The 24,072-nt window shown below is 39.4% G+C and overlaps 1 protein-coding gene across 1 annotated transcript in view; it reads right to left on the minus strand.

Moving 5' to 3' along the window:
- Nucleotides 1–1,412: 1,412 nt before the first annotated feature.
- Nucleotides 1,413–24,072, minus strand: part of bcl11bb (BCL11 transcription factor B b) — a 35,984-nt gene continuing 13,324 nt past the window's right edge. The window contains exon 3 of the mRNA XM_079639291.1: nt 1,413–5,308. Coding sequence (XP_079495417.1) covers nt 3,345–5,308 — 1,964 coding nt within the window. The 3' untranslated portion in view covers nt 1,413–3,344. The remainder of the gene's footprint in view (nt 5,309–24,072) is intronic.

Here is a 24,072-nt window from a genome sequence, read left to right on the forward strand (position 1 = left end):
TACAATATCTCTAGGTCAGACTGTTTTTAGCTTATGGGTCTCCACATGAGTGGCTCATTCAGAAGGAAATGTCTATGCTGTGACTGGCCATGTGTGAATGTTCTTTGAAGAGTTTTTAAGTGCTTCCCCTCCCCGACATGAAACATTGTTGGAGCTACAAAAGACCCACCTGCCTCACAAAAGACATGACGGGATGAGGCAAGATGAGAGAGGTCAAGAGAGGTCAGACGAGATTTTGTGGGCTCTGCACTCAGACTAAAGGGAAGGAAAGGCAGGTGCAGTGAAGATGGAGGTTTTACATATTAGTGAAGTGCTTGGGTCAAAGGTCAATTGCAAATCAGCCCTGTTGGGATTAATTTGCCAGTTTAAGTGGATTATAATCGAACAAAGAGATGCATTTAGACTTGATAAAAATGTGTTTGCTGATTCCTCGGACTATCTAATGTAGGGCCCTATGATTTTGCAATCCGGAAAACGCGGACAGAATCATCGAATTGGAATCATGGAAGTGTCTATGAGTATTCTGCATGTTCAGTGTGTCTCTGTGTGAATGAATGTCACTGTTTCGTCTACTACACATACTCAAGCACGCTTGAGGTGTTTTCAGCGTCTGCCGTCTTACTATATGAGGATTTTTGGGGGGTATGATATGATACTAAAATGATTATAACTTTTATTCTCTGCACAATCACATAACACAGACCCGCCTAATTACATTGAAAAATAATAATTAGCAAAAGATGATTTTCTTGTCTGTTTTCATTTTTATTTTATTTTTTTACATCCGCCTGTGGATGAATTTACCAAAATTATGAACAGATATAGTGACAAAACATTTGAATAGACTCACAATTTCATAATGGACTGCAAAATATAAAGATTTTTTGCATCATTTCATAAAATGCCACTGAAATTACAAATACATTGAGTATTTAACAATGAACAAAACATACACGCGCATATATCCATAGAAATTTACGGAAATACCTGCACCAAAAAAGGGGAAAAGGAAAAAAAAAACAAAGGGAAAAAGGAGAAAACCCTGCTATGATATTCAATATTGTAGAAAAACAGAGGACAAAACATTTGTCTCATTTAAAACACATATACAGAAGAGCTCAGTATTCTTACTTCAACACTGTAAACATAATTTAAAGACAGTGTCATAGTTATTATATTTTTTTTAAAATCCAATTGTTTTTTATTACCTCCACTGTCAATAATTCTCTAGTTCATCTAAATAAATCACTAAAGAAATGGCTTAGTAATGTCTCAAACAAATCTGTGCGTTAAGACTTTCCCTCAAAAATGAAGCACACTTTACATTTCCCAAATAAACGGACAATCATCCTCTACAAGTTTATATGATTTGATTCCTCTTAATGAATTCAAATGATATTGGTTAGTGATAGTTTGTTCATGGATTGTTTCCCCCCCCCCCCCCCATCCTTCTTGCTGTATAGCAAGAGTCTGATCTACATCAGAAGATAAAGGCTGAATATTAATTTGAGGCACGTCCGTGTTGTCTGGTTATGTCTGTCTCCAAAAGCCATTGGTAGCACTTAAATTCAACATGCTTTCTTGACTACACATTTCCTCCTGATTTTCTTTCAAGTTACGGCCACTTCCTGTCATTTACGCAAAGAGAGGTTTGACAGTTTGCAAAGTATCTGAAGAGTAGGTGATGAACTATGCATCCATATTTTAAAAAATTACTCATCCTTGTGTTGTTCATTTCTTTATGATGTGCCCCGCTGACTAATTTCGAGCCGGAAACATGTGCAGCCTTAGCTTATATTCAAATCAAGTCACAAATAATATGTAAACTGTAAAAAGTCATGAACATAAACGGCAGGATGTTGTGAATAGTGAATAGGCAGATACAGAACAGTGGTGTATGCCGAGTGGAGGCGAGGGATGGCTGTCGTGTAAATTTGAGCTTGTGATGAAAAGAGACAGGTGGAGGCGATTCAGTGTGTAGGAACAGAGGTCGTAATGAGAAAATCATTTAATCCCAGGATCCTTTAGAGGACAGGCAGTCACCCAGGGCTTCCAGAGAGTCCCAACACAATTCAGTGATTGCAGTTTCAACAACGCACAGGATGGTGCATAGAACGCTGCTACAAATGAATGGCCTGTGTGAGTTTACTCAAAGGATTACTTCAGGTGAGCACCTGTGCTTTATATTGGTGTCCAAATAGCTGCTAAATCATTTTTGATTTCGGAATTGATTCATTTGTGAATGAACACATTCCTTTGATAATTTAATAGTAAATGCAATAATTTGAGCTTATGGAACTTATGACTTCCCTTGAAACAACTGAATCCAGTCTGAATTAGTCAAGACTGCACAATAAACATATTATAATACCATTAACATATGAAAGGATTTGACCTTGTACAAGGTTTGGACATCACTGAAACGCAATTAAGAGATAGATGAGGGTGGAAGAAATGGCAATGGATGTTAATTTGAGTGAATGTAAACATTTTGATCTTTAAAAGTAAAATCTGGGGTATGAAAAAAAAAATTATGTCAGGAATGCAACACTGGCGGCCTCAACACTGTTTATATACAGGGATCATAATAATGTAGAGGAAATATTGTCATTTTTGTTGTCATTTGCACATAAATGTCATGGTTGATAAACTTTAATTTACTTTCATTTAAAATGTCGTCAATAGAAAATCATACAGATGCAGTCAAACTGCATCAGCTGCCTTAAAACATCCCTGGGTTTTTTTTTTTTTACCCTTAAAATTGTTGAATATTTTTATTGTCAAAGTGACATTCAGTGCTTTACGTCTATCTACTGAATATAACCCACGATGAGTGGGGCCATTGACAGCAACAATAACATGAAAACTTTCTCAGATTTTTAGAAGTCGACCTCTTCTTTAGAAATTACCCATTTGTTTCCTTTGAGGAAACTAGTTTAGAACACATAACTGGCTGACAGCCAAAATCTCAGTATTTGTCATATCATAAGATGGGGTGTGTAGAAATATAATTTCAGGAACTGAATGCATTAGAAACCCATCGATAATGTACCTGCACATGCCATGTGTCATTACAAATAATCCAATAAATACAGAAATTATTGCACAGTAGAAAGGCTCCATGAATTCCTAATGGACTAATCCTCTGTTAGTTGCTGGGAAATGCAGGAAGGGTTTTTAGAACCGCAGACTAACATTTCCCTGTGTTCTTGTTTCTCAGGTGGCAGTTTGTTTTCACAAAAAAAAAAAAAAAAAAAAAAAAAATTCAAATCACTCCAAAAAATATATAGTCAAGAAAAAGGCTATCCAGCTAAACCCATAATGCAGTGCATTGAAAAGTGGTCTCAAGCTCTGTCCGACTCCTCAAGTTTGACCTCATTGGTCAACAAATGCTCTCCATGCCACTTCTTCATGTGTTTTTCCAGGGTGCTGTACACGCTGAAGGGCATGTGGCAAATATCGCAGCGATACACCTCTTTGCCAAACTGCCCGTGGGTCTTCATGTGTCGGGTAAGCTTGCTGCTCTGGGCACAAGCGTAGCTGCACAGGTCACACTTGTAAGGCCTCTCACCTGTGTGGCTTCGCCGATGCACGGTCAGATTGCTGCAGTTCTTGAAAATCTTCCCACAGTACTCACAGGTGTCACTCCGTCGACTCTCCTTGGAGCTGGGTGGTCTCCCTGGCCCAGGACCCCGCAGATGGAGGTGAGGTGTACTGCTACCACTTCGCCCTGACATCCCACCACTCTCCAGAATTTCCCCTGGAGGGGTAGAGAAGCGCAGGCTGCCTGTCTCAGATGAAGAGTGCTCGGAAGAAGTGCCGAAAGGCGACTGCCTGGAGTCGGTAAAGCTCAGGAATGGCTCCCTTATGAAGTGGCGGGATGCAGCATAACCGGCAAGCAACTGAGAATACACATTTTCCGGGGATATGACAGGCACCTGCGGATGCTCCATATCCTTCTCCACCTTGATCCTCTTGGCAGAAGACCCAGAGAGGCTGGAGCTGGAAATAGGCACTGGCTTCCGGTGAAACATCGCTGAGATGGAATCCTCCGGGCCGCAGCCTCTGCCATTCACCATGGGCCGCCTGTCTCTGTCGATATCCCTGGCTGCCGAAACTGTGTCCATCTCCTGGCATGGCCTGCTGCCCGGTGGCAGTCTCAAGTGATTGTCGAGGTTGTTGTATTGGCTTTCTGTCACTCTGTCAGTGGCCAGAGGCTTCTCCTCTGGGGAGGGTCTTGCGCCATTCTCTCTGTTTCTGCTCAACTCCGAGTCCATGCTCAGGTTGGACCCAGGCCTGCTCCCATTTTGCTGCTCTTCCTCTTCTTCCTCCTCCTCCTCTTCCTCCTCTTCTTCTTCTTCCTCCTCCTCATTATCCAATCCCTCCCTTGTGCCATTGTCCTCACTGTTTTTAAGCCCCTCTCCAGCTGAGTCTTGCCCTCCCTGCTCAGGTGAGCTCCCCATGGAGCCTGTCTTGTGCATGTGCGTCTTCATGTGGCGCTTTAGCTTGCTGGCCTGCGAACATGCATGGTCACAGAGATGGCACTTGTAGGGTCTTTCGCCAGTGTGGCTACGTCTGTGCACAATCAAGTTGCTTTGGAACTTGAAAGTCTTGCCACAGAACTCACAGGACTTGGCTTTGCCGACCTGATTTAGTGGTGATGAGGAATGGCCTCTGGACGGAACTGATGGTGGCTGTGAGGGTGTAGTTAGAAAAGGTAGAGGTTTGGAGCCAGGCTGGAAGAGAGTGGGGCTGAGAAGCCGATGCATAGGGGGTACACGGTTGGGAGAAAGAGGGGGAGTCGGACCACCGTTGTTGTTGTTGCCTGCCAATTCACGGAGACGCTGAGAGAAGCCCATGGATGGTTCAATGCCCATTGATTGATGGTTCAGCCGCATCACTCGCTCAAAAGCACTTGGATGCTGGGACAGTAGACCCATCTCCTCTGGGCCAAGGCGGTCCAGAGGATGACGAGGTGGCGGAGGGCTTACAAAGGGCGGGGTAGATGGCAAGCGGGTTTCAATGTATCCGGGTGGTGGAGGCTCTCTTAGCAGTGGGGCACCCATACGAAACAGTTGGAAAGGGTTGCTGCCATCACCCAGAAAACTGGCTAGAGGCGAACGGGGCAAGGCATCAGCCCCCAGTGGAGGAGGAAGGGCCATGCGAGGGGTAAGCGAGCAGCTAGTAGGGTGGGTGTCCAGGTAGATGCGTATCCCATGGATGTTCTGGGCATGCTGCAGCAGAAACCATGCACTGGAAAAGGGTTGCTTACAAGTGGTGCAGATGTAACTGGAGGGCTCATCTCTTCCTGGAAGACACAAAACAAGTGGATGTAATTAATATATACATATTAGCTATTGACTCTCTGATCTGGTGCGAGGGGAGGTTGAGATAGCACACTTTAATAGCTTTCCATGTCATTTGCGCATCTGTTTGTTCTCGGTGATGGCTTTAAATGTAATCAAAGCAAAGAGTCCTCTATGGTGAGGTTCATGGATCATTTCTGTTTAAAAATTAAACAGGCAACATGTGAAAGACATTTCATTGCGCTGCGGCGACAGCCATTTTATAAGATTGAATGAAAATTACATCACCCTAAGAGGGGAGACAAGAGCTCTCTGATAGCCTAGCGGGTTATCTACTGTGAGGCAGGGCCGGCTGCTCTCTAAAGCTGTGTCAAAGAGGATCTGCCTGTATGTGACTCACCCAGAATCTGAGTCACACTAGGGGGTTAGTGAGAGCAGGGAAGCTCCCAGAGGGCTGGAGCCTAATGCAGATGGCAGGTATCGCCCACAGGCCACAACGCATTGTGCTAATGCTAATGTCAGCCAGACGTTAATATAGAACTCCCCATTCAAAACCCTGACACCCCCACCTTTCACTATTTCCATATGGAGATAATTCTGTGGCAAAAGAAAGAGAAAGAGAGGATTAAGGAAGAAAGAGAATGAAAGGGAATCGCGTTGATAGGTCCATACATTGACAAAGTCAGGCACATAGTTAGCTACTGACAGTCCCCCATATACTTATATTTTTGTGATATGATATTTTCAGTAAAATTTATTTTGCAAATACATGCCAATGCTCTCATGTGCATGCTTTCACACACAAAAAAAAAGATTATTAACCATGCAAAGACATTCATGTCAGTTTTTGTTTTTTCATAATATAAAGCTCATCACATTGCATGTTAGTATGGACAGAAGTGTCATCTGAACTCATGCATTGATATAAAGATGTATTATTTTTGCATGTTCAAGAAGGCCAGTGGTTTAAAAAAAATATGATAATTTGGGGATAATATTTTTTTTTATTTTTTGGGGGGGGGAATGGAATTTGACACCATTTAATGGAGTAAAAATAATGGAGTAAATAGTCACCTTCATTTATGTAGCGCTTTTAACAATATAGACTCAAAGCAGCTTTACAGTGATGATAGAAAATTAAAGTAACATTTTTTATTTTACAGCAGCTCTAGATTAAAGTTATTGTCCAACTAAAGTTACTTTTGATTGATTTTCTTCCGTTGCAAAGATCATTATTTATTAACTTAGAGGCCGCTAACACGACAACGTTCTAACAGAAAACCCTTAACCTGCTCTGGCCGCTCATTCGCACAACAACAGTGCCCGGTGGCTCGAGAACGCAAACCTTACTTTTTTTTATCTATGCATAAGCTTTAAAAATGCAAACCTATCAAAACGCTGATGGTGTGCACATGCGTATTACATGTTTAGTCTATAGGTATGCGCGTTTGAATATATATGTGCGTAGGCATGTAGTCTTTCTTTACTAATTAAACTCAACAAATTACTTGTCTGGCCTTAACATTTTATAATACATAATTATTTATCGCTTCCGCGTAGCCATGTGAACCGGAACTTATTAAGAAGAGGATCTATGACCTCTGGAAGCATCTCTTTCAGTAGCTTAGTCAGTATAGGGTCTAACATGTTGTCGATTTAGATGATTTAACGAGTTTAGAAAATTATTCCTCTCCTATAGCAATGAATGAATAAAGTTTTTTGTCAAGGAGACTACAATGCACTGACTGATGCAATACTGTAGTAGACAATTGGATAGTTATAATTTTCTCCCTCATTTGATCAATCTTGTAATTAAAGAAGTTCATAAAGTCATTACTGCTGTGCTGCTTGGAAACTTCTGTGCTTGAAGATTTATTTTTCGTTAATTTAGCCACTGTTTCAAATAAATACCAAGGGTTTTGTTTATTTTCTTCTAATAGGGTTAAACATAAGCAGATATAGCTGTTTTTAAGGCCTCTCTGTATGCAATCGTGCTCTCTTTCCATGAAATGCGGAAAAAAATCTAGTTTTGTTTTCTTCCAAATAGAGTAAATATGTTGAGAATTTTGAAAAATAATATATAATAAAGGTAAAAAAAGTATTCTGATCCAAAACGGTTAGCAAGGGAGCCAGTGACTTTGATATGCTGAATGATCAAATTTTAAATATTTTATCATCCATGCACTTGCTACTATTTGCTGTTAAAAAAATAAGAGTTCCATATGTCCCCACAGAACCATAAGCCATTTATGGTTAAGGTGTGATATTGAGGATTTGTTAAGATCATATTTCGTTGAGAGTGGTTCTTTGCAGATTTGACTTGAGGTTTGTCCGAAAAACACCTGACTGATGCAGTGAAGAGGAAGAGAGAGGAAGACACTGGATGTGTAAGTGGTTGTGTATGACATGTCCACAGCCTGTGTTTGGTTTGGCTGGCCTTTAAATGGACACCTGGCAAGAGGGATTTTGGATGCTAAGAGAGTAACAGAGAGAGAGAAACTAAAATACACACAGGCTGTCCATTTTCATTTTGAGGCCCTGGACAGGCGCCCAAGCCTGGATACAATCAACAACGGACATATTCTGCACAAACGCTAGTTCCAAAAAAAGCCTCATTAACATCCCATATTCCTCTGATGGCTGTGCAGGACTAAACATAACATGGGATGGACAAAAAGGGTGTAATAGAGCATTCGTGCATGCACTAATATATGCATTTTGTGTGTGTGCGCCCGCGCTCTTACCCCGACATTGTGTGCTTGAGCTATTGCAATTTGCATCCTATCACATCATACAAAAAACACCATATGTTACTAAGGGACCGTGTCAGCTAACAGACAGGCAGACTTAATGACGACCAAAGACAAATTTCATCAACTTTCCAAACAAGCCAGAACGAGAGAGAGAGAGAGAGAACCCCATAGTGAACAAGTTAGGATATGCTAATGACCCATCAGAGATCCATGTCTTGTGACAGCAGCTTGTGTGGCATGATGGTGTGAAATTACCCATCAGGCACCTCAGGAACACAAATCTCCATCTGATCATGGTCCATTGGGTCCTACTGTGTGTGTGTGTGTGTGCCACACTACAGAGGCCTGGGAGGGCCATGTCACAGCAAAGCGCTCCAGCCAATAAAAGCGCTCATTATAGAATCATCGCTGTTCGCTCTGTGATTCAATTTGCAGTAATTACCGCGGTCCGCGTCCATGAAACCGTTCGCTGCGGGCCGCAGAGGTCAACTGCCAGTTAACAGAGTGTCTTTTCTCCTCTCAATGTATTCAATTGCAAGAGCCTAATAGCCTAATTTTCTTCCCTCTTGCACTTCAATAAATATTGCCGGGATTACAGGTTAAACAGCTAAATTGAGTTGTGGCTGTTATATTACAGAGCTGGCTGTTGGCGTGCATGAAGCTAACAGCTCTGCAGTAGCGTTCTCGTTGTGTTAAAACGTGCTGGGATGTCTACGTGCATGTCTTTGTATATGTGTGTGTGTGTGTATATAGGATATGTGATTAATGACAAACGTGTGTGTGTGTGTGCGCAGAGGGGGTTTTACACTAAACTTATCCACCCTCTTGGGTTTAGTATTACAAAACCTCACGGCCAATTAGTCCATCCTCAGGGACCTCCAACCTGGGTTTAGATATGTTGATTTCAACATTTTGTGGCAATTAATTTCCTTTTAAGAGCATGAATGCAGTGACAGAGAAGTGAGGAGGAGGGGCTGGAGGGTGTTTTTTAATTATCTGCGGACAAATCTGGCAGACTTGAGAGCACTGCTGTTTCATGAGGGAAACAACATTAGCGTTAGCTACTGCTGTCTCCAGCATTGCCCGACCGTGAACCAATCACTTACCGAAGCTGGACTAATGGAACAGTCATGGGATGATGTGCGAATGTGCGAAACTCGTTTGATGTTGCCGTAATGCAAGGACATATGTGTGTGGCATAATGTGCAGCTTGTTTGGTAATGTCACAACACAGGCACATATGAGCAAGTGCGAATGCGTGAAACTGTTTTGTTGGTCACATTGCAAGACGTGCATGTGTGAATCGTATTTGATGATGTCACAAGGCAAGGACATGTGTGTGCAACTCGTTTGATGATGTCACTACGCAAGGGCAATATACGCAAATGCGTGAAACTTCTGTGACAACACGAGGGCATCTACGTGTGTGCAAATACATGCAATCCCAGACTCCACGTGTACCAGATGTGGGCCGGATCTGGGCGACACTATGTGCCTGTCTGGGATGGGTTTGGTAATGACATCGCTAAGAAAAGTGCATATCCGTAAAACATGTTTGATGATGGTACAACGCAAGGACATATGAGCATGTGCAAATGGCTGAAACTCGCGTGACAGCAACATAAGGGCATCTATGTGTTTGCAGTTGCATGAAACGCATCTAAGTTTGTGCAAATTCATGCAACGTGTTCTGTAATCATATCACAGAGACAAGTTCACGTACGAATGCATGCGACTTGTTTGATGATGTCACAACGTAGAGACAAATGAGCGTGTGCAATTGCGTGATAACGCAAATTCTTCTCCTTGTGTGCAAAGACAATGTACGAATGACTTTAGATTAAATCACAATGCAAGGACATACGTGTGCATGTAAATGCAAATAACCAGTATGATGATGTCACAATTCTAAAATTGCAAAGCAACGACATATGTGCATGTGTGTGTACAACTCGGTCCTGGCAATCTCACAGCTCTGCCCCTTGAACCCGCTACATTCCTAGCTGTCGAAAGCCACAGCGGCGGATTTGCATAGAGAACAAAGGACGAGGTGATGCCATGGGGACTACGACACGCCTTCACTCCCCTCCGGACCCTCCCCTCCCATCCCAAACGTCCCCTCTGTGCACCTGTCACAAGCCTGGCTGACACCTCACACCGCAGAAACACGGGCCCTCATTAGCATGCCTCTGATCTTGGGCTCCCAGGGGCTTGTGGGGCCTCACCTCGCATCACTGATGTCTTGTTTGTGATGATCGTGGCTAATCAGGGGGCCAGACCACTATGCTAATGAGAAACACAGAGGTGCAGCATTCTGTGTAGTGCAACTCTGCTGTCTGTGCCACCAACACACTCTAGGGACTGGTGATGGGATTTGGATGCGAGTGTTTGTGTCTGAGAGAGATAAACAATATCTATGCGCTGCTATGGGGAGAGTACTGTGGAATATGTTATTTAAAAAAAACGTTTAAAGTATTACTGATTCTTTGAAGTCAATTTAAACCAGGGGTGTCCGAACTCATCCTGCGGGGGCATTGTCCTGCAGAGTTAAAGCTCCAACTTGCCTCAACACACATGCATAAAGGTTTGCCTAGTATAACAGATATGCCTAGTATATGCCTAGTAAAATCTTGATTAGCTGGTTCAGGGGTATTTATTTGGGGTTGGAGCTGAACTCTGCAGGGCAGTGGCCCTCCAGGAGCAGGATTGGACACCCCTGGTTTAGGGGCTGTGTACACGACTGTTTAAACTTTTTTCGTTTCCGCAACAACAGCATTTTGGGAGCCTGAAAACGCAAAGTTTTTGAAAAACGGTCTCTGTGTAAACAGCAAAAACGCGAATCTCTGAAGACGATGATGTCATGCACATGCATATTACGTGTTCGGTCTATAGTGTTTCATCGCCATCTAATGACCTGGCGGCAGAATACAGCATTTTTAACCGTTTGCATGGGGATCGTTTTGACAATGGTGTCGTCCGTACATGGAAAACTCAAAGGTAAAACTTCTCCGTTTTAAGCATATCGTTGTCATGTAAACGTACCCTGTTATTTCTATGCCTTTAGTGGTACCAAATGGAAATGCAAAAATATTGACTGTTTACTGACGGGTTTTCTGAACACTCCTCCCTAACTCTACTTATAACTGACTCTGCACATTGAGATTTAAAAATTTGAACACTTAATGACATACTTGAACTCGAGTTATATAGATGGTTCACTGTCTATCCTTTTCTCACTGTTTCTCTTTGTCTGTCTGAATTTCTCTCAGTCCTCATGATAGATAGACTTGATAGACTGTACATTGATTGAGCTGTGAGCCTTAACAGACCATGATATTGTGTTTGATAAATGATTATGACAAAGAAATGAATGGTTTTGGCAGGAAGATGATGAGTGGAAAGCCAGACCACGTGCTGGGGCTAAAACCACTATACCAGTTTCTTGAAGGGAGTCTGATATTTTCATGTTGAATTCCACATCCTGCAGCAAATTGTGTGTCCGTGTGTCTATCTGTTCGTGTGAGTGTATATGTATGTCTGTCTTAAAACTTTGGTGTTAACAAACAGGAATATTAATCAATAATTGTTCTTGTTTTCCACTAACAATATCTAAATGCTTAAATAAAGGTAAATTTGCTTGAGAAATAAAGTAAAAGTAAAAAAGAAAGAATAATAAAAAAGTTATAAAAAAATAAAATATCGTTTGGATGGATATATGGAGAGATGGACGGATGGATGGCTGGATGGATAGGTGCAAATGTTTGTTGACCCAACAAGGAACCAAGCTTGCTAACCACAAGCCCGGTGCTTAGTGTGAAAGCCTCTGGCAATACTGAACTAGTGATTACCGTTATCAATTTCACTTTTTACCCATAATCCTCCCGTAGTTCAGTCAGTGCTCTAGTGGATTAGAGTTATCTGTGATTCCTGGCCATAATAAGGATGGACAACTGTATATGAAAAGACTCCCATTCTACAGTGGAAAAACTGTGTGTGTAGAGAAGCCACGGAGGATAGTGGCAGGCATAGTGGTTATTGCAGGCACACACACATACATACACACACTGATGTCTCCAGTCTAAGTGAAAGCAGGCCTGTTAAAGTAACCGTTCCAATCTGTCTCCATCTGCAGGAGCACAGAGGAGGGACATCACAAACTGTGGTCTCACACCACACAACACACAAGCATATTGATGCATACACGCAAAAACACTTTCATACCCACAGTCACACCTACACATACGAAAACAAATAAACGTATATTTTCTCAGCCATTGTCACAAACCAGAAAAAAACTAAAGAAAAGAAAAGAAAAAGAACACCTTGACCCCCATAATAAATCCATCCAAACCCGCTAACACACAACACCCATTCAGCAGTTTGGGTTAAGGCCAATTCTCATGGCCTGCACTGCAAAGAAAAGAAAATCTGAGCAGTATTTCTTGCCTTGTTTTCTGGTACAAATGTACAAACAAGATACATTTTTATTATTTACTGTAGATGTACTGTAGTATTAACTCTTTAATGCATGAATGTTTCGCCAATCATTATTACATATTCGGGTCTTTAGCGACCCAGATCTATCTCTAACTGATCTCTAAACTCTCCTGATATTTTAATAATATAAAACAGATGTTTTAAACCATCATCACTGTCCTCGTCAGAGCTCATTTCCAAGTACATTCAGCATCTGGCTTGTGTTCGCCATCTCAAACATATTCTCAAAGCTATCATATCAAAGTCAATATTTTGATAATGAACAGCGTCTTCATCGGATCCAGCATTAAGTGGCAGTGACACTATTGCGTTCAGTACTTGATCTATAGTAAATCACCGAGCCATTTCAACTTTTGCTGATGATACTTCCTATTCTTTTGTTTTCTGCCTGCGGTAACTATGAGTGAACATTGTCATTGATGAACTATGAGTCATCATTGAGGAATAAAGGTGAATTGCACTTAGTTATTAAGTCATCAGAGATTAAATCATTTTTGTTCAGGGAAAAAACATGCACTATTACATACCTTAGGTCGCTAAGGTAATAACAAAAATTATTAGAAAACAGACTTAACAGGGTAGTGAACGATAAAGACCCGAGGAATGCGTTTCATGTTAATGATAAGGGTTAAGGGTTAATGATCCACTTGTACCTTTTTTGTTTTGTTTTGCACAGGCTAATATGACATTCCTCTGGGACTTATATTGACACCTAGTGGTGTGGATGCAAGCAACATTTTTCAGTTAATGATGCCATTGTAATAATGCATTATTCAGAGTTTTCAGTGTAAAAGTAAATTTAACTTGATTTAAAGATCTTAAAACAAGACAAAAATACTTTTTTGCAGTGCACATGAGCCTCATACCTATCCTATTCCTATCCATAATGACACACCCACATCAGCCTTCTTCTTCCTCCTGCAACGCTTACTGCCAGTCTCATGAAGAAACAGGCCAGCCAAGGGTAGCGTAACCATCTAAATGAAAACACATGCCACCCTAGAGTGCCCTGTCATCATCTGATACTGCCAGAGCGAAGACGTCCTACGGCGCAGACGGGAAAGGACAGTGAAAAACAACTGGAAAGACTTCTCTGTCAGTAAGAGCTACGACTCTTGGCTCGGTGAGAACAGAGAGAAGTGCATTAGCACAGCGTTTTGTGGCATTGCAACTAGTCTGAATCATAGCTTGGAGTGTGCGTCACTGTGTTAAGATCTGGCTGGCGTGAAAAGGCCGTTCAAGAAGAGCTGCAGGATCTTGATGGATGACACTGGTGCTTGCGGCTGAAGGGAGACGCGGAAAAGCCAGCGGGGTGGAGAGAAAAAAGCAAATAGGGGGACAGCGAGGGACCAGTTCAAAGCAAACATTGCTCCATGTCATCGCAATCGTACCCTGGATCACAATCAAAATCTCCCAGCCGTATATCTAGCGGTTTGCGCTAATAGCTAATCTCTGTATGTTTGACATGAGACGGAATGAAAATAGCCTTGCGTTAGTTAAGTTGTTACTTTGAAATAGTTTTGCCTTTTAGATGCTTTTAAATCCTTTCCATTTGACATGTTTTTAGAAGTAAAGATCGATAAAAAAAAAATCCGTTAGCATACTCATTCATCTCTGTTTGGCTGTCGCAGGACTTCCCAGAAGTGCACAGTTTGAATTCTGACATTTTGCTCGTGGCCGCTCAGTTCTGGCCACAAACTTTTTTATTAAACGTTAAATCTGACTACGCTTAGAAAAAAAAAGATTTTCTTCAGGTTTTTTTTAATCGTATTTCAGTACAAATATCTAAACATTCTTACATGATGATACAATTACATGAAAAGCAAAATCACATAATATAAGTCTTGGTTTCTGAAAAATTTATCATAATTAAGTGACTTCACACTTAAAACAAAAAAAAAATTCTGCAAAATAAAAATGTTTTCCTTTTAATTTAAAGGATAGTTCACCCAAAAATGAAAATTCTGTTCGGAACTATTTGTTACCCATATTCTTCAAAATATCTTCTTTTGTGTTCAGCAGAGGAAAGAAACTTACAGGTACAGGTTTGGAACAACTTGAGGGTGAGTAAATTATGACAGAATTTTCATTTTTGGATTAACTATCCCTTTGGGTATAAAAGATATTTTCTTGTTTTAACCATAAACTCACTTTATCTTGATCTTTTTTTTCTTTTTCTGTTTTTCATGCTGGGACTAGCATGGGATGCTAGTTGCAGGTTTGCTTGTCTCCAGCAAGACCAGTACCATCACCAGCATAAACCAGCCTGGGCCAACATCAAATTGTGGATTTTTCATGTGTGTGAGCAAGGGATGCAGAAAAGAGCAGAGAGCTATCCCGTATGTGAAATAATTGCCCTGGTATTTTTTTGGATTACGTCTACTATAATGGTCCCCAGCTGGGCCCAGGCTTCTATACCCATTTAAAGCTCACTGTAAAAAATCCCCAGGCCCTCAGCGCGCCTTCCCAAACAATCAGAGCCCTGTAAAACAGCTCCTTCGATACCTCATGTGCCGGGATCTGCGACACATGCCACTTCTGTTGCGCTCAGCAGGACCAACGCTGCAGCGCTACGACTGGTGCAAGAATCAGTGAGTACCCAGAATCCCTAGCACATACACAGGTGACCACAAACTCAGATGCCAAATCAAAAGCATGTAGTTCAAGACTAAAGCTGTGGCTGCATAATGTATGCTAAATTGTGTGCAATATTCAAATTAGCATGTTTCAAATCATAAAAAAAAAAATAGTGCCTCGATGATGTTTTAGATTAAGATTTACACTATTTTCAGAATACTATTTTACATAAACCATGCATTAATACCAGTACAATAATCATTAAGCATACAATGATCGTCTTAAGGGACAGCAGCACCAGATTATCCCAATATTAACCCATTTAGAAGCACTATTTCTTGAAAAGCATAATTGCTTTTAAAGATGGCAAGCCATTTTGTCTAATCATTTTTATTATAAATTTTTTGGTAACATTCTAGTTTAGGGTCCAATTTTCACTATCAACTAGCTAGTTAGCATGCATATTACTAGGATATTGTCTGTTTATTAGCACTTATAAAGCACATATCAATGTCTTATTCTGCATGACCATATTCTACATCCCTTAATCCAACCCAATACATAAACTTACAACTATTAATAAGAAGTAATTAGGAGTTTATTGAGGCAAAAGTCGTAGTTAATAGTGAGAATTGGACCCTAAACTAAAGTGTGACCCTTTTGTTTTGTGCATTTAACATGTAAATACATTTATAACATGTATACACAATTAGTTCTAATTTTTACTTTGAAAATTAAATACATTCTATTTACCTCACTACAAATATTATGTGTATTATAATTGTTATTTATACTTAAATACCACGTTAATACACTTTTTTTTCAGACCACACACACGCACAAACACAAATGAATCTATCAATACTAGATATTGTTTATATTGGGTATTTATTGTGGACTCTTTTATCTTCCTTTAGATTTGAAGTTTAGATTAAGCGCTACATGTTCAGAATGGAGTAGGACTATGCTGTACTGTAGCTTATGTTTTTAAATATAATGTTAAACATAACTTTTTTGCATTTAACATGCATATACACTAAAATACATTATAATAATGTAAGACAATGTTTTACCAATGTTAATGTCTTTTAACAATGTAGATTGACAAAATCTACAGACAAAACTTTCTGTTTATCTCAAGGCAAATGTCCATATCTGCATTATAATTGTTATTTATACTTATTACCGCATGTTTACCCAACTTTGTTTCAGACCACACACACAAACGTGCCTAATACCCAACTTAATATTAAAATCCATTGTTATAACTCTCTGAGCTTTTTCTAGGACTAACCAGCATCCCAGAAGTCCCTCCTCTATTATTTATGAGATTTTTTTTAGTCAGACAGTAGACCTTTGTTCTCTTACATCTTTCCTACTGTGCATTATAAATATTGTGAGACCTAAATGAACCGGTACAATTGATCTTACATACACTTTCCATCCATGTACTACTTTTAGAAATATGCAAATTTCAAAGAGAAGTTTTGTATCTACAGTTATACTCTGATTGACAACGTCGACGGTTAACCGATTCATGCCAGTCATATTCGCGAGAACAAATGTTAAAAGAGAGAGTGCCGATTTCTCCGTGGTGTGTCATCTCGCCCTCAGCCCTCTTCATCCTCTGCTGGGGGAGATCAGCTTCTCCCAGGGCTGTTTTCACAATGATGCGTTTTCAGCTTTTTTGGCACAGCTCCCCGCATAGCTTATGGTTAAGAACAGTCTTTCATCTAGCCAATGCCTTCAGCAAACATACCGGGAGGGCCACATCTGCCGCACACTACATGCAAGAACAAGCCTTACTGGCATGAATAAAAACTGATAAGATCCAGGGTTTATTCATTCAGTGGGATGCCAGGGAGGGTTTAATGCTGAATTATCATGGCGGCTCTCATCCTACAAAATCTCGGACTGTAATATCATCAACCACTATCAACAGGACAGAGCAGCCCCTTCCCCTTATTTTGGAGTACTAGACTCTTGTTCAAGTACTTTGTGCTGATTTCTGAGATGGGAACGGACCAAAATGACAGCTAATGAAAAAAAAAAAAAAACGTGCTGTGATAATCTCACACTAAGACATTCAACTGTATATTCCCAGTAAAGTATGCCAGAACGCAGTAGTTTGCTGCAAAAGCGACCTGCAAGAATTGCAAACTGCATTACTTGATTTGAATTATTCCTTTAATGTATGCAAGGGATTGTCCACCCAAAAATGAAAAACCTCTCTTCATTTACTCACCCTCATGCCATCCCAGAATGAGACTTTGTTTCTTCAGATGAACACAAATTGAGATTTAAAAAAAAATATTCCCTCTCTGTGATGCTTCAAAACCACGCAAAGGGAACACGCCGGAAATCCACACAACCACAGTTGATAAATCAATGTGAAAAGAGAGATGTGTGTAAGAAAAATGCTAATATTTTGCCAGCATTTTCTTTTGAAAAGTTTCCAGCCACCGCCAGCATTTTTTATAATTTTCACAAAAATGACATGGCCCCCAGAATATTTGGTTGTATGAATATCTGAACATGCCATATATCAAAATAAAGAACAGAGCCTCTGCTTTACGCATTCTTTTTTTTAATCAACACGAATGTGGAAAAGTTTCATAAAAAGCAACATTTTAAACAAGCTGAGAAAATCAAGTTTTATTCTTCTTCAAAGATTACAAAGTGCATAAGCAATGCTTTTATTGCTTTTTTCTGCTTTTTTTTGCCTCTGTTTTGATTAGGAGATTCAGTCAGTACTCTTTCGGAAGTTGCGTAATAGCGCCCCCTACCGTATAACAGTGAAAAAACTGAAAATTGTTTCACGACAACGTCCTGACTTTTACATCAAACAAACGCACATACTGTATGACAGTTATCTGGAATATAAATGTAAAAGGTTACACTTTATTTCGGTTCAATTTAGACACTGCTATGTAACTTTGCAACTACATGTCAAATAACTCAGAGTATTGGTAGACTGTTGTAGACTGTTATGGTTAGGTGTTAGGGTTCGGTTAGTAGAATAAATTTACATGTAGTTGCAAAGTTACTTAAAGTCAGTAGAATGTCTAAAGTGGACCATTGGAATAAAGTGTAACCGTTTAAAATACAAGTATTGTTCTCACACACCTCGTTCACTTGAGAAGACATTTATTCGTCAACTGGGGTTGTGTGGATTACAGTAATGTTTGCTTTGTGTGGTTTTTGAAGCGTCAACTTTGAATGTCGCGTACACTTGCATTAAACGGACACACATGGATTATTTTTCTAAAAATCATCTGAAGAAAGAAAGTAATCCAGGATGGCATGAGGGTGAGTAAGTGATCAGAGAATTTTCATTTATGGGTGGAGTATGCTAAAAAAAACACAGACAGTATGTGCAAACAAACAACATTGCTCATTCCCATGCAGGGAATTCCCACATTATTGCAGAACCGGGATTAATATACTGTGAAAATACAGACGGACTGAGAAACAAAAGTAAAATCTCCTTTAAAAGCCCTACTTTTACGGTGCCACCCAGCAGGACTCCACACACAATGACAGAAATTTGCCACCAAACTCTGACACTAAACCACAGCAATGGTAAAAAACTGCTGTTTACTGCAGTTAATTCAGTGCAGTCAACAAGATCTCGTCTTGATAATGACACTGTTTTTATTAACATCCTTTCAAATGTTCACAGACTCTGAGATTTTCTAAACTAAACACATAAAATTTTTGTTGTCAATAAACTGTGCCACGTGGAAGATGACATTAAAGTAGATAGATTGCACATGTTGCAGGTTTGAGAGAGTCTTCTCCTCTGGGCAGCAGCGTGCATGCGTGCGTGTGTGTGTGTGTGTGTGTGTGTGTGTGTGTGTGTGGCTTGGCTGCCTGACTGTGACACTGTAGTCAGTGTTTGGCAAATAACTCTCCACGCAAACGCTTTCTCACCCTGCAGTGCCAAGTCTATTGTAATGTCTTACTGGTAGAGACATCCTAATGTCAGGTGAATAAATGGGAAAGATAAATAAAATGCATTAAGACTTGTCTGTTTTACTTAAACGAATAGATGTGACAGTGACAGTTTAGACCAGCATAAGATGAGTCTTACTAGGGGACTTACTAGCTGTTCAGACTGGAAGACCAGATAATGACAGGCTGAGAGATCAATAAAAGCTGCACAATATTGAAAAAAATGTCATTGCGAATATCTGCATTTTATTTTGCGAAATTAAAGAATTTGGAAAGAATGAATCATTCTGGGGTGATTTTTTACTATTTATTTTTTAGTTTTTACTCATTAATGGGGGGGGGGGGGGGGGGGGGATAACTCTCTTTCAGTCACCATAATGTGAACAGAATAAAAAATAAAAAATAAAAATAAAAACTCTCCACTTCAGTTTTGCATATAGGTCACATTCCCACTGTTTTGATCCACTCAATATGACTAAAAAATTATATTATTTATTTTATAACAAAACATTTATTTTGATAATTATAATTATTTTATTGTGAATAAAATTAAGTAAAATATTAAAGTCCCCATGTAGTCAATCATTTTATCCCTTAAAACCAAAATGACATACAGTATGTGAAAGTTTTTTCCTTGAAAAAAAAATATTCATGCCTGAAATAGCTTTAATGTAACTCTACACCCTTGCCTGATTTAGTATACGCGGTTCTATGAATGTGGAAATGAGCCCCGCCTCCACTCACTCACACCAGCTCAGAGATCCACTCGTTGACGATATGTAGTGAAAATTTAAAACAAATAGGCTAATTCTAAAATTACAACTAAATTATTCCAAATGAAACTGAACTATAAAATTACAGTACAACAATATTTCTTATATTACAAATATTCAACCATCGTGCTTTTATTTTATTATTTTGCCAATGATAAGCTCTGTGGGTTTCAGAGTGAAGCGCGGCACTGTGTTCATATGCACACATTCAGCTCATTATACGTTATTTCAGCGTCTCGTGGTTCATTTACTGTAAACCGAGCTGCACGCATGTAAAGTGAAAAAGTGAAAGTGAAAGTGACATATGAAGGCCAAGAATAGTAATCCATACTCTTTTTCTCTGCATTTAACCCATCCAAGTTAGTGCACACACATTAGGAGTAGTGAGTAGTGAACACTCACACACTGCAAACTGTGGACAGACACACACCCGGAGCAGTTGGCTGCGGCGCCCATGGAGCGATTGGGGGTTCGGTGCCTCATTCAAGGGCACCTGCTGGTATTGAGAATCAAACCCGCAACCTTCGGGTTACCAATCTCTAACCATAAATCATATCACAATATTGATTTAATTACAATATATCATGCCAGGCTAGAGACCAGCTTAAAGCATTAGTTCACTTCAGAATAAAAATTTCCTGATAATTTACACACTTTTGAGGAAAACATTTCAGGATTTTTCTCCATATAGTGGACTTCACCGGGAATCAACGGGTTGAAGGTCCAAATTGCAGTTTCGGTGCAGCTTCGGTCTCTACACGATCCGTGTAGGAATAAGGGTCTTATCTAGCCAAACCATCTGTCATTTTCAAAAAAAAAAGAAACATTTACCGTATTTTCCAGACTATAAGTCGCTCCGGATTATAAGTCGTATCAGTCAAAAATTATCAGGGAATTTTAATTCTGAAGTGAACTCATCCTTTAAACCAGCAAAGACCAGCAAACCAGCGTTATAAGGTTTTGAAATAGAGCTGCAGTGCAAATTACATGCAACGTTTATGAACCACTGTCATGTTATCTCACCATCCTTGCAATTTCTTCTTAAATATTTCACTTGAATCCAATCATGGATAATTTGACAAAAGAGCGATAGTGAGACAGAGAGGAAGAGGGGGGAAAAAAGTGTTACACATCTGGTCAACACCATCGGCACATGTTGAAATTTAGTGGCGACGCTCACAGTCCAAATTAGTGGCGAGTTTTATTCCCTGCTGTGGAAGGAAAAATATCAAATCTGCTGCCATATGACTACAATAAAGTGGTATGTGGAGCGTTTGATGCCTTCATGTGGGAGACTTTAACTCTTTCCAGGGCTCAGCGTGGAGCGCACATGCAGCGCTGTCCTGCTCTATAATGCGTCCAACATGGACCAGGTTGACCCCTGCCGGCAGACAGCACCAATCAGACTGCGAAGGGGTGGTCTCATTTGGACAGATCCCAAAATATAAGCAGGCCTGAAATCCCAGAGGCTCTAACCACAGGCACCCTGCAACAGAAATGCTGGCATAGCATACTGTAGCATGGGTGTTGCAAGGGATCATGGGTATGGTTTTTGTTAAGTGCCAGGCATCATGGCTTTGCATTTTGCTGGTCAGAGAGACTGAAATTGGTACTGTCCATCAAACACAATAGAGAGATCTAAGACCAGATCTGAGATTTGATGGCTTGTAGATCAGCAAAAAGATGAAGTGTATAATTGTTTTGATGATTAAATATTTTATTCTTCCTTGACATATTAAATAGGACATTTATAGCACTGTAAAAAAAAAATCGAAAAATTGTGGAAATTGGCTCAATAAATGACTTCCAAATAATGATCGCCATGCAAAAAGATGCATTGTTCTAATCATAGCTTAAGGTCTTCTCTTAAAATGATTAATAAGAATTAATGCATTCATTGGTTTGATGATCGTGTTTGCTTGGTTACCACATCATTATCTGAGCCAATAGTTTTATTTTCCTCATATCATATATATATGTCTGAAGTACGGTTTGATCAACTTCTGAGATGTAATTTGTATTAGATTGGCCTCTTTCGGGGCTTATTGCCTTTTAACAACAAGCACGTCAAGCTCGTGATTTTCTTATTCATCTCTTCATTTTATTTTTAGCGCTTGTATTAGTAACTGAAAAGCTGGATATTTACATTCCATGAAATAAACGATCAAGGCAAGCAAAATCTACATTGACTGACACAAGTCTCATCCTCATTACTCAGTAACTTCTGTTCTGTCACTTGCCCGATGTGGTGGAGGGGCACTTTGTTTTTCACTTTGATTTATGTTTTTCATTATTTATTTATTTTGTAATTTTGGCACAGTGAGAAAAAAATTGGACCAATAACATGGTTTGGTAAACTACAGTATATTTTTTTCAATGGCTCAACATATTATTTCTGATTGAACCAATGTTAACAGACTGTTGCCACAATTGATACAATTCCATTCACAGAAATTCAATTAGGGCAATTAAAAATGTAGATGTGACTATAAAATTTTGAGTTGGAGAGGTCTGATATTTTTTCAAAGTGAGGTTGATTCCCTGGAAATGATGAATACTGGGTGGGGCTATCTGTTTATTGGCCAATTGGAAAGGGGAGAAACCTGTTTCTCTATTTGGTTGTTTTTTAAATACATACATTCAAATTCATCTTTATCCTCCTTGAGGAAGTGTACATTTCAATATGGTTTTTTTTATTTCAATTTTAAATCAACCCTTACAATAAGTACTGTGGTGGAGTTTGACATACCATGGTACTGTATGTGCCTTGTTTTTACAAATAGTACCATGGTATGTCCAAAAATGATGGTTATACAATTTTTTGCCTCTGTCAGTGAAATTACATAATCTGTATTTTAAATTAGTTCATATATTGTCTGTAAAAAAAAAAAAAGATGTACTGGTTTTAGTTTGAATTTGACTTGAGATTTATTGCTGTTGAATTTGCTGAACTGAAAATTAACTGATCTTAATCTACAACAGCGTACTCAACTGATATGTGGCGACACAAAAATGGGTCGCAGATCTGTTCGGATAAGATTGCAGACAGCAGAAGAAAAACAATGCTAAATGCTAAATAATAAAATGCAATTACTTATAAATGGCTAGTCAAAAAAAAAAAAAAAAAAGTTTTAAAAGGGGGAAAAAATGAGGACAGGTTGTGTGACATGCTCTTATCCCCGAAACCCATGAACAAAACTATGCACGGCAAAAGAAAATATGACTGGGGCGACATTAAAATACATAAAAGAGGATAAAGAGGATAAAATAAATATGATTTGTGTGACCACAATGTGTTTTTAGCAGTGAATTATTGGCTGCCAAGAGCATGGAACTATCAAAATTCAATTTACATTCATAAAACAAACACCAAAACTATAAAGACTGTAAATCACTGTTCTGTGGTTGCTTATGCATTTATAAAATTGTCCATTTTTGGTATCACTTTATTTTACACTGTGATTGGTACACGTTACATGTAGTTACTATAGTAATAACTTCAAATTATGCATAATTACATGCAACTAACCCTAAACCAAACCAATCCTAATCCTAATCCTATAGTAAGTACATGTAGTTAATTGATACATCTCAGTACTTAATGAAATGCACAATTACACTGTAATAAGGACATATTTTTATTTTAAGTTTAACAGAATTACGTCTATTAAGCAATTGTGCCCAATGTATAATATGGGTCCAGAGACAAAACCATTTGAGAACCAAAAAATTTGAATAATGAAACAGTTTTGGAGATGTATGTTGAGGTCTTGTGGTCAAGGATAAGGATAAGCTCAACTTCCTTTATGGTGTGAGAAAACATTGTATCTGTCTGCACTGCTGGATCTGTGGTCAATTTTGCAAAAAGATGTACAGAAACTAAAACCTCTTGATGATTTTTACTTGTTTAAAATGCCTGTATTTGAGTACTTGAGAAAGCACCTTTACGGGTATTCAAAAGCTGATCCTTGAGCTTGCTGAAGACACTGTGCATTTAAAAAATTGCTCTGAACTTCAAAAACATGTCTTCTCTTTTAACTACAGAATTCAGAAGGGCTGTTTTCACATGCCAGAAAATTAGCAAGAGTTTGGACCTAAAAAAGAGGAAAAAGGACTGTGAAACTGACTCATCAAATTCACTTTCTATTCTGCTTCAGTCCCTGACACACACACACACACACACACACACACACACACACACACACACACACA

The sequence above is a fragment of the Phoxinus phoxinus genome, assembly GCF_949152265.1.
Source record: "Phoxinus phoxinus genome assembly, chromosome: 16".
NCBI classification, from domain to species: Eukaryota; Metazoa; Chordata; class Actinopteri; order Cypriniformes; family Leuciscidae; genus Phoxinus; species Phoxinus phoxinus.